At 33.1% G+C, this 18,661-nt stretch overlaps 1 protein-coding gene across 10 annotated transcripts; it reads left to right on the forward strand.

Annotated features, from left to right (window-relative positions):
- Positions 1 to 151: 151 nt before the first annotated feature.
- LOC128167299 (zinc finger protein ubi-d4-like) lies at positions 152 to 18,420 on the forward strand. Of its 10 annotated transcripts, none has more exons than XM_052832929.1 (12): positions 152 to 295; positions 2,970 to 3,133; positions 3,522 to 3,644; positions 5,684 to 5,883; positions 6,198 to 6,285; positions 7,054 to 7,074; positions 8,209 to 8,337; positions 9,000 to 9,041; positions 10,203 to 10,343; positions 17,144 to 17,256; positions 17,436 to 17,517; positions 17,947 to 18,420. In XM_052832929.1, exons 1-12 carry the CDS (start codon positions 252 to 254, stop codon positions 18,012 to 18,014), a joined length of 1,215 nt encoding a protein of 404 aa, XP_052688889.1. In that variant the 5' UTR covers positions 152 to 251; the 3' UTR covers positions 18,015 to 18,420. The 10 variants fall into 10 exon arrangements, with proteins under 10 accessions (XP_052688889.1, XP_052688890.1, XP_052688893.1 ...); XM_052832930.1 differs by having other exon boundaries at positions 6,201 to 6,285; XM_052832933.1 differs by lacking the exon at positions 9,000 to 9,041.
- The last annotated feature ends 241 nt before the right edge of the window (positions 18,421 to 18,661 follow it).

Genomic DNA, 18,661 nt, shown 5'->3' on the forward strand with positions numbered 1-18,661 from the left:
TATTAGAGTGAGGACATTGAGACATCCAATGAAATTAATATCTTCTTCTGTTTTAATGAATAATTAAAACGTAATTGCTCAAATGAATAATAACAGGGAAATAACATTACGATATTCAGAGGATACATTGAAACTTTTTATATAATAGATTGATATATATTCAATATAGACCAAAGACAAAGTGCGATTTATCTCCCTTTTTAAACTGGTTCTTGTGTCACCAGTTTACTTTCTGTACACAAAGAAAAAAAATGGCGATGGACGTTAGCATAAAAGTAGATGTTCTTAAAAAATGGTAAATATCCTTTTGTTCTTATATTAAACGAAAACAATGTCTATTGCAGTAATTGTTCTGGATATTTAACTATTATTTTTTCGTAGATATACTCGGAATAATCATGATAATGGTGCTTAAAGCTTCGTTAGCGCACAGAAGTAAAAAAGAAATCTATACTGGTGTGCGACCAGCAGTTCTCGCCGAGAACCATTTCTCGCCAGTACATTGTGACGTCATTTTTCGTCTATAATTTTATGTGTTGATAAAATGACGTCACAATGTACTGGCGAGAAATGGTGGTCGCACGCCAGTAGGCGTTTCATCCAGATTTATATTTATTTTATCAGGGGTGGATATATATGCTATTGTAATTGTCTCTTAGTCTTATTTTTCATCAATTCATGACAAATAGCTGTGTAAGCAATGAAAACATTATGGAAAAAGGTATTCACGAAAAAGGGTCATGGAGCTGGAGTCTTCTCTTAACTCCCTTTCCTGGTCTGACGTTTGCTGGGAAGAATACGAGTTCATTTGTAAAACTTCGCTGTTATTAGTTGGTACCTTAGCATTTGCTTCTGAATTTTTAGTACAAGGATGCAATATGAATAATTGGGTGCTGGTAACTTCACCCCAAAGCCAAAGCGCCCAATCAATGCATGAGTGCCCCAAATTTTTCTAGGTGCACCCAAATTAGGTTTCCCGAGCGCCCCAAGTACATCTCACGAGCAATCCAAATGTTGGTTTTATCATGATTAAAATTTTTTTACGTACGAGCGCCTCAAAATCCAAAATCACTTTTACTTACAGTTTTAATTTGAATGTTATAAGCAAATTTTTCTGAGTGCTCCAAATGGTTAATCATAATTAATTTTGTTTTTTATGAGGGCCCCAAAATAAATTTCGTTATATAATATTATGAATGTGATGTGCAATTTTTTTTTTTCAAGTGCTACAAATTGCTATTCATGATTGATTTTTTTGCAAGAGCCCGAAAATAAGTTTTGCTGTAGAATATTTTGAATATTATGGGTGCCCCACATTTAAACATAAATTACGAACCCTGATATAAAACGATAACAAATATTTTTGATAACTGTTATTTTTTTATACAAAGATCAAAGCATGAGCACCAAAATTGATATCCATTGAACAATATGGCAATTATCTATCCAACTGACTGTCTCCAAATCTCCTACCCTATTGACTGTCTCCTAATTACCATCCACCCTCCCCCAGTAATGTCACATATCGTCCATTCAGGTGATGTGGGCTATTCCTTTGTCAAAATCGAACAATCCAATTTTGGGGAGCCAGTTTTAATGATGAATATTTTACAGAAAAGTGAGAGTCTTCAACAAACAATTTTATTGCAAAATCAGGGCAGGTTTAAATTTTACATTATCAGCAACTTCGATAAACTTATTTTGGGGCGCTCGTGAAAGTACCCTCCAAATGTAGATTTTACAAATCGTAGGCAGCTTAGGGGCATTCGTGAAAATAATCCAAGATTTTGAGCAAAATCGAGGTAGCATATTTTGGGGCACTTGGAAAATGATCTCAAGTATATGTTCATTGAGATTCCATCGTAGATTTTAAGACTAATCAGGAAAACCATTTGGGGCGCTCATGAAAACGTTGATTTTAGTACAAAATTGGACAATTCAATTTTGGGGCACTCGTGCAAATTATTCAAGGTGTAATGGTAATTTTATTTTGGAGCGCTCGTGAATATATTTGGGGCGCTCATGAAACGTAATTGGGGCGCTAAGAAAAAAATTGGGGTGCTCGTGCATGGGGCGCTTTGGCTTTGGAGCGAAACGACAGTAACCCGAATAATCTTATGATTATTCTAAATGTTATAGGCCTGACTGTTGTTGTGCAAACAGCCCTCTCATAAAATTTGATATATATCAAATATGTGTGTGCAGAAGTGATGTCATAGAAATAGAATGCTGATTAGGAAACCTAAGATTAAAAGTAATTCTGCATTTACATGGCATGCCAATTCACAAAAATTAACTGAACATAGTTTCACAGTTGATAAACTAGGTTTATGAACGATAAAGTATAGTTAAACATTTGTTATCTATATTTTTTATCTGTGGAACTACATGTATATTTACTGGTTGTAAACTATACATTAAGAATGCTTATCTTAGTTTATCTGTCTGTATTAAACATTAACATTATATTTTGCACAGGAATATGGATTCACATCTGTACACTATAGCAATTTGCATTCGTTAACTAAACTATGGTTTACAGATGTAAAATATTGATTAACTATAGTTTACAATCTGTAAACTATAATTTACAAGTGATAAAATAACTTAAATTAGTTTATCAACTATGAAACTATATTAAGCTCATTTTTGTGTAATTGGTGAGCCATGCATTTGTCAGTAATCGGACAAAGTAAATCTGAAATATATTACATGTACATTTTTTAATTTTCTCTCTCATTGGAAGTAAAATATGAGCTTCACATAGAATAAACACCTATTATGAAGCTGAAAGTTTTGGAAGCATGTGTCAAACACCTGTCCATTTCATTTTCAGCAATGCAGTCAGAAATCAACAACCTTACTAATCAATGGATACTAAAAAGCTTCATCACACCATGTATTGAATGTCCATGGTTCTTCAAAAAAAGCTTTCAGTTTATACAAGCAATTAATTTGTTTTTTTTCAGCATGGGAGGTGAGAATCTGTTTAAGGATGCCATTGAGCACACAGCAAACCTGAACATGAGGATGGGAATAGAGAGGAAACTGAGGCTGCCATTCCTGGACTCCCAGACAGGGGTAGCACAGAGCCACACCAGCCTCTGGCATCCCTACCGAGACCGGCAACCAGGTCTGTACTGACCATACCATTACTGATATCACTAGAAATTGTTTTGGAAAATAGAGTTTTCTGTGTCAAATTCTGGTAACTAATTGTTATATTTTACTACATTTTGAAATGCCATACATTTTATTTTTACATCTTTTCTACACATTTCTTTTTATCTTTTACATGACATGACCTCAACATATTTCTTCTTCAAGGCAGATACATAAATATGATTACTTGTTTGTGTTCGAGTGATTAATCAGTGAGGTTAAACGCTGCTATTTATAGACAGAGCTTGCCATTATACCCTTCCCAAATTAGTCAAGGAATAATATACAGTGTTATTAACATAATTATGTATGTTTTAAAGAAAATAATTCTAAAGCTTTTACATGAATTTTGTTGACAGGCTTGACGTATGGACAGCTTTATTCTTATCCAGCCAACAGATGGAAGAAAAGGAAGCGGCTGGCATTTATGAACACCGAGGGTCGTGTCAACAAGTCTAATGAAATTGAGACTGGAGAGTCGGGTAGGTTACACAGGACTTATTAATTAAGGAATAAGGAGTCATTTTTGGGAGTTGATTTTAATTAGTGCTCAAACGAATGTTCGAATATTCGCAAATGAATAGTAAATTCTAATATTCGAATGTATATTTAGCATTCGAATGTTCGATCACATGTTTAACACCATTATTAAGCACTGTAAACTATGCAGTATTGTGTTATTTTGTTACAATGGAAAAGAGAAGCTGGAAACAATTTACTCTGAATGAAAGTATAGACAAAGCCATCTATGACTGATATGCTTGGTAGAGTCTATTACTTCACCCAGTAATAGACTCTTCCGCCATGCTTGTTTACAGTGAAAATAAAAGCAGGGTTTACATCGAATGGAGACAAACATTCTAGATTTTTCAATTCATATAAGACGCTAAAGAAACAATTTGCTTAAATTTTTGAACTAGTGTGAGCTACGGAGGGTTAATATCGAAAGGTACATCAAACGTTTTTTTTAAAAAGATACCTCGATATAATTTGTTATATTTTTAAATAAACAGAACACTTCCGGAATTTTGAGCATTGTTGGGTTTTTTTTTAATACTATATCAAACATGGCGGAAATATTTGGAATGACTTACGAAGTTACGTATTGGTCTCATACAGGAGTCAGGACTGCAGTATATTATTAAAGAAGTAATAAATCTTTTGATTGTAGTTGATGGAAATTTAAAAAAACAATTAAGTATATTATTATTTGCATAAAAAAATAAATGCGCACTCAATTCAATGGATACTCGTGCATTAAGTGTCAACTTCGAACTGACATGCAAAGTCATGTTTAAGCAGTCTACACATACACCCACTTAGTAATACAAACTATTAAATATGCTTAATACCTTGTCTATAACATCTACGAATATTCGAATACGAATCGAATAGCATTCATGAATATTTGAATACTTTTTTATGGTATTCATTTCAGCACTAATTTTAATCAACTCTCCTATGCAGTTACTCTGGCAAACCAAAACTGAAACAGTGTTTGGACCTAAGCACAAATCATCACCGCTGACAAGAAAATAATCGATAAATTCGATGTAATATATGCTGAAGCATTTTTTTTAGTGAAACTTATTTATGAATACCTTAAAAATAGTCTGATTTTAAATAGTACAAACAATTAAGATATTTTTTGCAGTCGTATGTATTTCTACGCCTGATTCTATATTAAGTCTAAGTCTATATTTAGAGGTCGCGTCATCAAGCTATCACGTGACCTGGTGTTGGCAGAGAGATTATTAACGGAGAAAGCTGAGCATCTGGTTGAACGAGATTAAAGTTCATTATTGCATGGATCCATACAATTTTTTAAATATTTCGATTACTGATACATTTGTTTTAAAGTGTAGAAATTGAAATTAATATAAATATAAGTAATAAGGAATTATTCTTTGAATATTATCAGGAGACATTTTGGTCGGAGCTTGGTCAAATCTGTCTTGAAGCCCTTTGGGCTTTATTGGATTTGACCACACCTTGACCAAAAATATCAACTCATGATACTCAAATCAAAGTACTGAAGTACTGACGGGAGTTGATTTTATCGATTATCATTTATTCTAAAATCAACTATATGTTATTTTGCTTGGCAAATAGTTTATAATCTGTATTTGAATTAGGCACACTTTTATAATATGAGTTCTCGGACTTTTCCGACAAGAATTTCGAGAAAACTCTTTATGAATCATATTGTATAATATCTAAAAATAGAATTGATTCCATCAAACTATAAACATTTTAAAACCACTATTTTTTCATGTAGCTCATGCTCTGTATTAGGTTATGCTACAAGACACGCCCATTTTGTGTCGCTCATCTTTTATATAGTGATTATAATAATTGGGCTATAGGCTTCAAAATTGACTCATAATGTTATCACAGACAAAGACAGTTGAAAAATGTAAATATTTAATAGACGGTAATACTCTCTTAAGACACAGTTTTGTGATAAATGGAAAACTGTGTGGCTCTCTTTAACCTTACAGGTACGTTTGTTTTTTTATAGATGTACATCAGATAAACACTGTAGAAAATCCTGCCATTTGTAAGGAAGAGGAAGGAGAGAAGTATAGCGAGAGTAGCAAGGATCGCTGGTTCGAGGAGTACGATAATCTGAGTGAGCCCCCGGATGCAGGAGAAATGGTCGACGACCAGTCAGACATCAGTGATTACGAAGAAACGTACATTAAAAAAAAGAAGAAGAAGGTTCATTTTTTCCTTAAAATTTTAGCAAAATTGTATTCGTTAAGTAAATTGTAAATGTACTTCAGTGTGTATATTCACTGATTACTTTTCATCCAATTGATAAATAAATCCTTTCAAAAAAGCTTTGGTAGATGTTTTTTCATAGGCAGGTATGGCACCTTTTTATTTCATACTTCGTGTTTTGAATGTGTAGGTCTTATCATATATTCAGCATCAAATTTTGAACGACATGTTACTTAACATTCACAAGCATACCGGTACTGACACATTGTTATTAAATGTTCCTATATTATGTTCAATTTTCCAATATTAAGCAGAGTTCAGGGAGAGGCAGGAAAAAGAATACAGAGAAGGAGGCCCCTCAGGTCACCGAGGAAAAAGACAAGCCGTACTCCTGTGAAGGTCAGAGTCTTTACACTTAATTAGCTTATTCTCCCTGGTTTGCTCTTTGCCATTTATTTGTTTAGTTATCAGTTCTTCTTTTCTGTTAGTCTTTCCACATACTCTATTTACAGAATTAACATTTATTAAGATATTTCGGTTAGGCCATAAAAATATTCACATACATTTTGCATACTCTTTTGTATGCATTGTTTAAAACTTTGCTGATAAGTATAAAGATTAGAGAAAGAATAGATTTTTATATTGCATTCAAAGTTCAAGTAATTTTATTGAGAATCAAAACCAAAGTTAGAAATATCATAAGTCTTCTAATTTACTTCATGATAAGTATTCTAGACACTACAATAACTCCAATTATTTAGCATGTTTTGGAATTTTTCTAAACGTTTATATTTAAATCAAATTGGTATGATATATGTAACATATGATAGAAAGATCTTGATAAGCATGCAGAATTTCAATGATTAGTTGATTTTGATTTTACTTACTTTATTTAATTGTCTCACTACCACTTCTGCACCATTTCAGCTCTTTTTTAAAAGATATTTTTGCACTATTTGCACATTGAAAAGTTATGTTTTAATATTATTCCTACAACACACAAAAACAATATGAAAAGAAAAAAAAATAAGACAACACCGGGGTCCATGAGGAAATGAAAATAGTTTCCCACTTGTACATGTAGTTATTAGAGAAGGTATTGAGTGGTGAGAAATTTGGGTCCTAAAGTTTATAGAGATGTCCAGTATAATATGATCATTGTTACAGGACGGACAAAGTCGTGGAAAGGTGACTGCATGCCGATTTTTGTGCTTTTAATTTACACTGCACAGTTAATCACCTTTGTTTTGGAGATAGGGACGTGTTGAGAGGGAGCATGGCATTGTTGAGACGAGTGGCAGTTCCTTGTGCTCTGTAAAGCGTTAAACTGCTACACCATACAGAATAAGTACTGCAGAGTTTATTGTGCTTCTCTCATCAATCTATAATGTATGTAGCAGAACTGACAACAGTTGGTTTGTCTTTTAAAATTGAAATGTGACCATGTTTGTAGCTTTCTTCACCTGTGTCTTGTATCTAGGCTAAAAGGAAGTCCTCTTTATACAGGAATAGTTTTTACCTCAAAAAGACAGTACTTTTATAACTGGTTTATTTCCGAACAAATACATGTAATTGATTGCATGAGCTTTTTATTGATGAAGAAATAATCAATTACTTTAAACTACTCAAAAGTTTGTGCACTTAAACCATTGCTGGCTTTATTTTAGCTCTGAAATTATCCTTTTATAATGAATGTAGAAATTGCACATTTTCTTGCTAGCACTACACAATTTAATGTACCTTAAATTCTCTCTACCTGGATTATGTCATTAAGCATTACCTGTGTGACATTTTTGTGAAAATGCTTTTCATATTTATTAATCAGTCCTTTGTTGTATATATTGAGCTTCACATTAGCTTCTGACTAGATTTTGAAGACAGCTAGGAATTGGAGCTTGCTTGAAGACAACTGTGGCTTTGAGTTGACAAATATCGTTTTCATCTCTAACAGTCACCCCAATCATAAGCGTGCATTTGACAAGTGATTTATGTACTGTAAACTTTTTGTACATCTACATGTATATCAACCACAATTAATTCAAGCTTGTTTGTGACATTGAATATTTTGAGAATTATTTAACTTTTGTCTGAGATCTGTATTCTGATCTGTATTCTGAATCTTCATGTGTATGTGGTGCCTTATTCTTTTTATTGAGGAGGAGAAAACATTTTTTATGATTACCCATAGCATTTATTGAAAGTGAAAGTGAAAGAGGGGTAAATGGGAATTGGTCCTTGTAAGGTCTATCGATGATAAATGTGCGAGTAGAGATGTATTGAGAACTGTGTGTAATGTATGGCTGTTCTGTTTCTGCTGAACAGCTTGTGGGGCTAGATACAAGACAAGGCCGGGTCTACAGTACCATTACAATCATTTCCATAACGGCATGATCGAAGATGAAACGGTTCCATCGCCTCGGCCCCCCGCCCGGGCCTCTAGTCGGACTGCTGGTTGGTATTTATAAACGCTGTGTCATGTTATGTTGCTTGCACACTAATTCGGTGTCATCTGTCGGCTAGTTCTTGTATGCATCAGTTGTCAAGTTTGGTAATTACTACATTGTATGGTGAGTTGACAATAAAAAATCAATTTTTTTGGGGGGGGGGGTGGGGGGGAATTGATCATTTAAGATTTTTATATCAACAAGATGCCAACAATGACTGATGTATAGAAGGCTAGCTCCATCTATTTTTATTGTCTCGGCTTATATGCTTTAATAACATCATATTTGTACACTTTTATAAAACAAATTAGGAAGTAAACATGGTAATCAGGGGTTGTATTGGAAGTTGTATAAACCAGATTTTTATGTATGTAAACCAAGTTTCAGCAAATCTATTGCTTTGTTGTGAAAAATGTTATGTGTATTCATAGCTTTTTTCTATACAGGTTTTATGTACATTTTTTGATTGTCAGCTATTTAAGTAATCTGCATGCCTTAATATTCAGAAATTGTCACAATCTACAATTATTGTACATTTTGTTTTTTGTTTTATGTACAATGTATTTGGTACCCCCATGGTTGATGTATTGTAATTCTGCATGCCATTTTGTGTATAACATTTGAGACAGTACTAGATGTAGACCATTAATTCCCAGTTTTTGTTTTCAGTCCTTAAATCCCTGGTTGCTTCTTCGTCTGGTACAGTGGCAGGTATTTGTAATGAGACTGGCTATGGTTGTAGCATTTCTAAACTTACTGACAATATAAACAGCATCTTGATTGTTCTGAATGTTCTTTGACAAGATTCCTACTGCACCAATAGGATGATAACCACCACAATCAGATATCTGTAACATAGACCAATCACAGGCACCTGTAAACGACCCAAGTATGTCTTCAACAGGAACTTTCTGTAAAACACTCTGCATTCCAAAAGAGCTGTAATATCTCTCTCACCATTAACAGAAATTTGATGAATTTTTTAAAGCTTTCAGCTTCATGTCTAAGTCAAATCTTGTTATTTACTCATGACTATAAAACAAAGATTTCACGAGGACCATTATTTACTACATAATTGTAAAACAAAGATTTCACAAGGATCATTATTGCACATTTACATGTAGTTAAATATATACATTTAAACTACATAATCTACTCATGTATTAGTGTGGATTTTTCTTTACTAATTCTGACAAATGCTTTTGCAGTGTTCTAATTTTCAGGTAAACACCACATACTCCTTAAAACAAAAGGAACATTTTCAGAAGATACATAATGTGTCATACTTATAACAAAAATTATTCAGATTTTCCATAAATTCAAAATACATGTCTTTGTCGGGTAAATAGAACATTCTGAAGGTGATCAACCCCTAAGTGTGGATTTCTCAAGTTTTAAACACACAAAAAAGAGAGAAACACTATTTGGTATATGCCCATGATTATCTTTAATATATGGAGTACTTTATGAATGCTATGAATGTTAGCAGTTTCCAAACATACCATTACAAGATTGTTATCTTTTGGGGGAAGAAATGTATGGCAAAACCAATATGATATGTAGTAAGGGCATTTCTGAATGGACCCATTGATACAAAAGTGTTGAGTTGTTTGTTAATTTTGTGAACAATCCAGAGTGTTGTCAGGTCACTGTGTGTTGTGGGGAGTGGCATTACTAGTACTTAATGTTTGAAATAGATTTAGCCTGGCCAATTGTAATAGAGGGCACTAGTGTTTAAATGGTTATATTTTAATTTTGTTTGAAATTCATTTGCATGTAAATTTATCTATTTTTGTAAAAGAATTTGGTTAATGTTTTTCTTACTGCTTGCGCAGAGTATGGGTGTATCCTTGATTAATGTGTATCTTGTAGAAAAGAGTGGGCGCTCAGGAATGGACAAGCGAGACATCTCGGCCAACAACTACTGCGACTTCTGTCTGGGCGACTCGGAGGAGAACAAGAAGTCCAATCAGCCGGAGGAGTTGGTCTCCTGTAGCGATTGCGGCAGGTCAGGTGTGTATTCCAGGATTCATGTATTATCACTGTATATAAACGTACAAACAGTTAGATAATATCACTGTAGAAATACATTCAAAAAGTTTTAAGCTCACCTGAGCTGAAAGCTCAAGTGAGCTTTTCTAATCAAAATTTGTCCATTGTCTGTCGTCGTTGTTGTTTGAGGCGTTGTTGTAAACTTTTCACATTTTCGTCTTCTTCTCCAGAACCACTGGGCAGATTTCAACCAAACTTGGCACAAAGCATCACTGGGTAAAGGGGATTCAAGTTTGTTCAAATGAAGGGCCACTCTCTCTTTAAAGGGGAGATAATTTAGAATTATTGAAAATTTGTTGGTATTTTTCAAAAATCTTCTTCTCAAAAACTATTGGGCCATAAAAGCTATATCTTGTATGGAAGCATCCTCAGGTAGTGTAGATTCAAGTTTGTTCAAATCATGGTCCCAGGGGTTAAGGTGGGGCCACAATGGGGGAGTGGATTTTTACATAGGAATATATATAGACAATCTTTAAAAATCTTCTTCTCAAAAACTATTAGGCCAGAAAAGCTCAAATTGAAATGGAAACATCCTCAGGTAGTGTAGATACAAGTTTGTTCAAATCATGGTCCCAGGGTAGGGTGGGACCACAATGGGGGAATCAAGTTTTACATAGGAATATATAGGAGGACCACGTGACTGAATATGGCGTAGGACGCATTTCTTTTCGAGCTCTACCAAAGTGGAATATTAATAGCTTTCTGCAAGTGTATCAATGTGTATTTGGATAATATTCGCTAGCGGAGCTTTCTGGAGTCACGCAGTGCTCAGTAAGTTGCGATTTTATTCAGAATAAGAACGTAATTCGAAGTGTCTAGGTATTCTACCTTTAAAGGTGAACACTGTTAATACAAACATGGCCAGTAATCGTGCTAGCCCTAGCCCTGGTCTGTCGACCACACCATCCACTAAGGGCACAAAAGAAAACAAAAAGAAAAACCTTGTACAGTTGAACATTAAATCTGCATCAGCGACAGTTAAAAACACTGTAGTGTCGGACAAAAAAGCGACAAAAAAACCACGATTAAGCAGTTCTGATCAAAACCCTGTCGGGGCCTCAGACACCACAGGTGAGATAGCAGGTGAAAATGACCTACATTCAATCCTCGAAAGCCTGCAGGAAATAAAACAAGGAATGGTAACAAAAACTGATATTAGCGCTGTGGTCAAAAACATATTATCAGAATTAAAAGGTGATTTCGTTAAAGAAATTAAGACCGCAATCAAAGATGAAATAAAAAAAGAATTAAAGAATGAACTGAAAACAGAACTTAAAGGTGAGATAGAAAAATTTACAAACAGCAATGTCGACGAAAAACTGAAGCAAACCCGTGCTGATACCAACGAAAAATTTGATGCTCTCAATATGGACCTTACCGACATAAGGGAGAAAATCGCAAAAGAAAAAAGAGAGCTGCAGAAAATGAGCGATGATCTTAGAATAACAACAAAAAATGCACAACATGCCATTTCAATGGCAAATTTTAACCAACAATATTCTCAAAAATGCAACATCAAAATACTGGGTTGGAGAGAAAAATCGAAGGAAGACCTCAAACAAGAGTTCTGTGCAGTCCTAAAACAAAGGGTGAAAGTTGATGTAAACCCTCACGACATTCTCGCGATTCACCGAGTCCCCGGAAATAGGAACGGTGGACCCCGACCGATTATCGTGAGGATGATAAGTCCGGAAAGTAAAACACTTATCATGAAACACCGCAAACAAATGAAAGAGGAGTTCTTGATGGTGGACCACATTACTCAGCAGAACGCAATGCTCATACAGAAACTCAAAGAACACGAACTTGTGCATTCTGCCTGGTATTTCAACAGCAAAGTGTTTGCAATAGACAAAAACGATCGTCGTTACACATTTGATATATTCGATGATATAAACAAAAAACTTCGAGCGTGATGTCCACTGTACCGGTAGTAGTGTCGCATAAACGCATCGGGATCGAATCTGTAGCAGCGAAAGCTCGAACTCGGGATCGATGTCCCGTTTATTCCAGAAACTTGTTCCTTTGACATTTATTTTTGTTTTTTTTTCTTGGTATGTATGTTTGTGTGGAAGTCTTGTGTACTTTGCTGGTAAATTACATATACATATCTCAAAGGGAATAAGTTTGTATTGTATGAGAATGGTAGGGGTCTTTGCTATAGTGAAAAGTGTTGTTTTTTTTCTATATACCATATTTTCGTTCTCTGCACACATCTTTCATGTCACCTTGTTTACACATATTTTTCTTTTATACACTTAGTTTGTTATGAGTTTTAAGGTAGTAACATTTAATTGTAGAGGCCTAGGTGGTCTCGACAAGAGGAGAGATGTGTTAAATTACATAAAACAAAAACAATTCTCTATTTCATTTTTGCAAGATACACATTTCACTCTTAATGATTATGAGCAAGTTAGATCCTTTTGGGGCTATGACATCTATATATCTCCTGGACAATCTAATTCTCGAGGCACTGCAATTTTGTTTAACAATACTTTTGAGTATCATGTACTGAATGAATACAAGGATACGGAAGGTAATTTACTTGTTCTAGAAATTAACATGTATAAGAAATATGACATATTATTAGTTAATATATATGGTCCAAATAATGATGATCCAAACTTTTTTCAATCAGTATCGGACATCATTTCAAACTTTCAAGGTGAATTTATAATTATGGCTGGAGATTTTAACCTTGTTCAGGATATAGATTTAGATTATTTTAATTATACCAATATTAATAACAAAAGAGCAAGGGAGAAGGTTTTGAACATGAAAGTAGTACACAGTTTAATTGATCCATGGAGAGTGAAATATGAACAACGAAAAAGATACACATGGTTCAGAACAAACCCAACTAAAAAGGCGAGAATTGATTTCTTTTTAATTTCAAACGAATTAATGGCTTTATTGGATAAATCTGACATTCTACCTGGTTATAGATCCGACCATTCTATGGTTTATATAGAAATTTATTTTACTAAATTCGAAAAGGGTAAAGGCTTTTGGAAGTTCAATAATTCACTCCTCCATGATCAAACTTATGTTAATCTAGTGAAAAGTAATATACAAAAAGTTAAAGAACAATATGCTGTGTTTCCATACAATCCTGCAAGTATCCATACAGTTAAGAATGACGAATTACATTTAGTTATTGATGATCAAATGTTTTTTGAACAACTATTGCTGAGCATAAGAGGTGCCACAATACAGTACTGTTCCAGAAAGAAAAAATTAAAAAACGAAAGAATAAAACTACTGGAAGAAGAAATTAAACAACTAGAAATATTGAGGAATAGTAATGATTCAGAGGACATTCTTCAAAAATTAACCAATGCACAGAACAGTTTGGAAGAATTCAGAAAAGATTTTATTAAAGGTTTATTTATCAGAACAAAACTTAACTGGATTGAACAGGGTGAAAAACCAACAAAATATTTTCTTAGTTTAGAAAAAAGAAATTATGTCAATAAAACTGTTGGCAAACTTATGCGCAGCAATGGTACTGTTATTACCTCACAGGAAGATATTTTAGCAGAAATTGAGACGTTTTATAAAAATTTATATTCCTGCTATGATAAAGAATTACAAGATGTTGATATTGAAATTGCTATTGATAAGAACTATATTAGAGCACTTGATGAAAATATGTCTAAAAATTTAGAGGGTTATATAACTAACGAGGAAGCCTTATTGGCATTAAAAAATATGAAAAATAACAAAAGCCCAGGAAGTGATGGTTTTAGTACAGAATTTTTTAAATTTTTTTGGAAGGATCTTGGATGCTTTTTATTAAGATCAGTAAATGTGGGATTTGATGTTGGCGAACTTTCAGTCACTCAAAAACAGGGTATTATATCTATACTGCCAAAAGGGGATAAACCAAGGGAGTATTTAACTAATTGGCGTCCAATATCTCTCCTTAACGTTACATACAAAATAGTTTCAGCATGCATCGCAAATAGAATTAAAAATGTCCTTGATTTCTTAATACACGACAGTCAAAAGGGCTTCCTCAAAGGTAGATTTATAGGAGAAAATACAAGAATGATTTATGATGTAATTGATGTAGCTCAGGATAAACATATTCCAGGTATGATTCTACTCATAGATTTCGAAAAAGCTTTTGATTCTATATCATGGAAATTTATGTACAATACATTACATTTTTTTAACTTTGGTCCTGATCTTATCAAGTGGGTATCAGTACTATACAATGGGGCCAAATTATGTGTTATTCAAAATGGTATTTTTTCAAAATTTTTTGAAATAGGCAGGGGCTGTCGACAAGGTGACCCAGTATCCCCATATTTATTCAACTTATGTGTAGAGATATTAGGACTTTTGATAAGACAAAATAAAAACATTAGAGGTATTAAAATAGGAAAAGAAAAAGTATGTTTATTACAATATGCAGATGATACAGTTCTTTTTTTGGATGGATCTGAAAAAAGTTTAAAAAGCGCACTTGATCTTCTTTTTCAGTTTTCAAAATTCTCTGGACTAAAACCCAACATTTCCAAAACAAAAGCAGTCTGGATTGGCTCAAAAATTAATTCAAATACAATTTGCAGTGATACTGGTTTACAATGGACGACAGAACCTTTTACAATTCTCGGAGTAACATATACTGCTAACCTAAAAAAAATGGAACAACTGAATTTTGATAATAAACTAAAACTAGTTCAGAAAGAAATTAACCACTGGTTAAAAAGAAATATTTCAACATTGGGAAAAATTACAGTTGTTAAAAGTTTACTTTTATCAAAATTCACACATTTGTTTACCTCTCTTCCAAAACCAAGTACTCAATGGATACGGCAATTTGAAAAAACACTGTATGATTTTATTTGGGGAAATAAAATAGACAAAATATCTCGAAAAACATTGCAATTAAATTATGAAAAAGGGGGATGCAGAATGACAAATGTTGAAATATTTATTAAGTCTCTTAAACTAACATGGATTAGGAGACTTTTAACAACTAACTCAAGCTGGATAAGTATTTTTTCTGAAATAACTGGGTGTCATACTTATAAACTATGTCAGTTTGGACCTGAATATTGTAGACAGAGGGCAAAAGCCACTCGAAATAATTTTTGGAAAGAAACCTTATTTTATTTATGTGATTTTTTAGAAAGTATAGAGACTGATAATATCAATATCATGCTTGAGCCACTATGGTACAATAATAAAGTAAAGATTCAAAATAAATATGTATTTTGTAAGGCTCTTTATGAGAAAGGATTTCATATTGTTCATGATTTATTTGATACTCAAGGTGAATTCATTAGTTATGAGAGAATCACTAATGAATATCCAGTTAAGATTCCATTTACTACTTACGAAGGTTTGAAACGTGCAATTATTTGTGCTTGGCCAAATGTTAAGCAGTTTTCACATCAAGTAATAATCAAACCATACCAACCTGAATCTATCAAAATACTTTGCTTGTGTAAAAAAGGAGCACGGAATATCTATGATCACTTGATGGTAAAATCTAATCATAAACCTATTTGTGAAAACAAATGGGCCTTCAATTTAAATTTACCTCTAGATTTTAACTGGAAACAGGCTTATTCAAACCCTAGATCTGCCACAAAAGATTCAGGACTGATATGGTTTAACTATAGAATTATCCACAGAATACTAGGTACTAACAAAATACTACACATGTGTAAAATTAAAAATTCCCCACTATGTTCAATATGTTTTTTAGAACCAGAAACAATTACACATCTCTTCTTTTACTGTCCATCTATTTTTCAGATATGGTTATTAATGTCTGATTGGATTTTTAGAAAGTCTGGTGAAAGAATTGTATTTGATGCCAAAACTGTTATTTTTGGTGTTCCAGAAAAGAAATACTTAGCTATAAACCTAATTATCATGTTAGTTAAGAGACATATCTTTAGTCAATCCAGAAAATCTGCTAATATTGCATTTGAGAATATTGTGAAATATTTACAAAATTACTATTCTTTAGAGAAACTAATGTTGGAAAATAGATTTTACCAAAAGAAATGGTCAAGATGGGTATGCCTCTTTGACGTGGCATAATGTGTAGTAAGACCCTATCATTATTGTATTATTATTTTTATATTTACTTTCCCAATCTGTGTGGGAGTGGTGTGGTGTGAATGATGGTATAGATGTATTTGTATTGAAAATGAATAAAAAAAAAAAAAAAAAAAAAAAAAAAAAGGAATATATAGAGAAAATCTTGCTAAAATGCTACACACATTATCAATACATGTATATTATCCACGTACGTGCATGTAGCATCGTTTTTTAAAAGGGGAATGGCAGGATGAATTTTTACAAAGAAATATATAGAGAAAATCTTTAAAAATATCCTGGGAAAGTTTTAAGTCCAAAACGCAGTAACTTGTGTGAAAGCACAGGTTGTGCAGATTAAAGTGTGATGAAACCATGATTCCCTAGAGAAAAGTGGGGCCACAAAATGGGGGGGGGGGGAATATAGGAATAGAGAAAAATCTTTTTACAGGTATTACAACAAAAGGGGCTTGGTATTTACCAAAAAAAAATATGTGGATAAAAATTTGCAGATTTTCATTTTTTTTTAGCAAGATCTACTGTAATTAGTTGTCAAGATATTTTGATTTTAAAACTGTAATGCTACTTTGATCCGAGTTGAGGCAATTGTTGCTCAGGTGAGCGATGTGGCCCCTGTGCCTCTTGTTTAAAATCATTATAACAACTAATTTACAGTTATTTGACATGCATGTAATTGACAGGTCACCCCACTTGCCTGCAGTTTACAGCAAATATGATAATTTCTGTGAAGAAGTATCCCTGGCAGTGCATAGAATGCAAATCTTGTGGACTGTGTGGGACATCAGATAATGATGTAAGAGATTATCTGATTTTCAAGTTTTAATGCGTCTGTACCAAATGGAATATTGATGAAACAAAAATTTAGATGATGGAATTGTAGGAATAATATTTTTGCTCCACTTTCAAGAGTTAAAAAGCAATTATTTTGATGATTCATTTTACATAAGTTTATTATTGTTGTGTGTTTGACAGGACCAGTTGTTATTCTGTGACGACTGCGACAGAGGTTATCATATGTACTGTCTGAACCCACCCCTTTCGGAACCCCCAGAGGGTAAGCACATTCATATCTCAATTATATGTACCATGCCAGATTAAAGTATGAACAAATATATTACCATTAATACATTTGTAACTCGCACACATTTAATAATAATTGTGAGAATCACATATAGCTCATACATATGTAGCTCATATGTTAAGGCATTCATCAATAGGTTTAAAGGATAAAGGACAGAACTTAATGCAAAGAGTACTAAATACATAGAAATATTTTCTATATACATGTAAACAAACATTGTAAACTGTTCTTGTCCATACCTTATTAGTTTCCAGCTTGCTTTCTGGTGTAAGATAAAAAAAGGTCAGATTCTCTTATTAGAGTTCCAGCTTTGGCAATTTCTCTGATTTGTATAGTATTAAATATTGCTTTTGTGAATGTATACAATGTGTTGACTTAATTTCATGTTTATTTATTTCTCAGGGAACTGGAGTTGTCATTTATGCATTGAAGAGTTCCATGGTGGAAAAAAACCACAAGGAATGCAGTAATAGGAAATCTCATCCAGATACTGTCATCTCATACGTTGTCATTGTTCATTCAGCACTATATGTAATATATGTCATTGATGTAGATGTACATGTAAACCATACACTCCCCTGTTATACCCAACTTTGAAATTTAAGATACATTTTACGTGATCATGAAAATAGAGACATTTCAGGCTAAACAATTTTGGATTCAAGATGTCCTCGACGTCAGATTCCAAATGCTGCATGATTTCTGACTTTAAAAGCAATTGCTTCAGATTTTCTTTCATACAAGATGAAAAAGAAAAACATAATTGCAAATAATGGATCTCTAGTATTTTAAAAAATTTAGTATGATATGGTTACATTGTTGGTGCTTTATGTAAATTTTGTTGTCTGTATATGTATAATAAAGATACAGCCTGATTTTTATCTTTCAAAGTATATTTTCAGTTCTAATTATATAAAATAGTTCAGTTTGACTATTTTAAGTGATTCCTTTAAGCATTTAATAAAAATTAACATACTTTAAAATGTTTCCACATGAACATTTAAAAAAAAATAATATACATGTAAACTTAAAAAGTGGTGGTGAAAATAAGTTTAGATGTAGCTAACATTAACTTGTGAATATTTAGCAACGATAAAGTGTAAGTATTTTGGAGGGA

This window comes from Crassostrea angulata, chromosome 10, assembly GCF_025612915.1.
Source record: "Crassostrea angulata isolate pt1a10 chromosome 10, ASM2561291v2, whole genome shotgun sequence".
NCBI classification, from domain to species: domain Eukaryota; kingdom Metazoa; phylum Mollusca; class Bivalvia; order Ostreida; family Ostreidae; genus Magallana; species Magallana angulata.

Coding starts and splice junctions, on each gene's coding strand:
- LOC128167299 (XM_052832929.1), top strand. CDS start 252: ATGGCGATGGACGTTAGCATAAAAGTAGATGTTCTTAAAAAATG. Junction 3,134..3,521: donor CTACCGAGACCGGCAACCAG/GTCTGTACTGAC, acceptor TTTTGTTGACAG/GCTTGACGTATGGACAGCTT. Junction 17,257..17,435: donor GTGGGACATCAGATAATGAT/GTAAGAGATTAT, acceptor TGTGTTTGACAG/GACCAGTTGTTATTCTGTGA.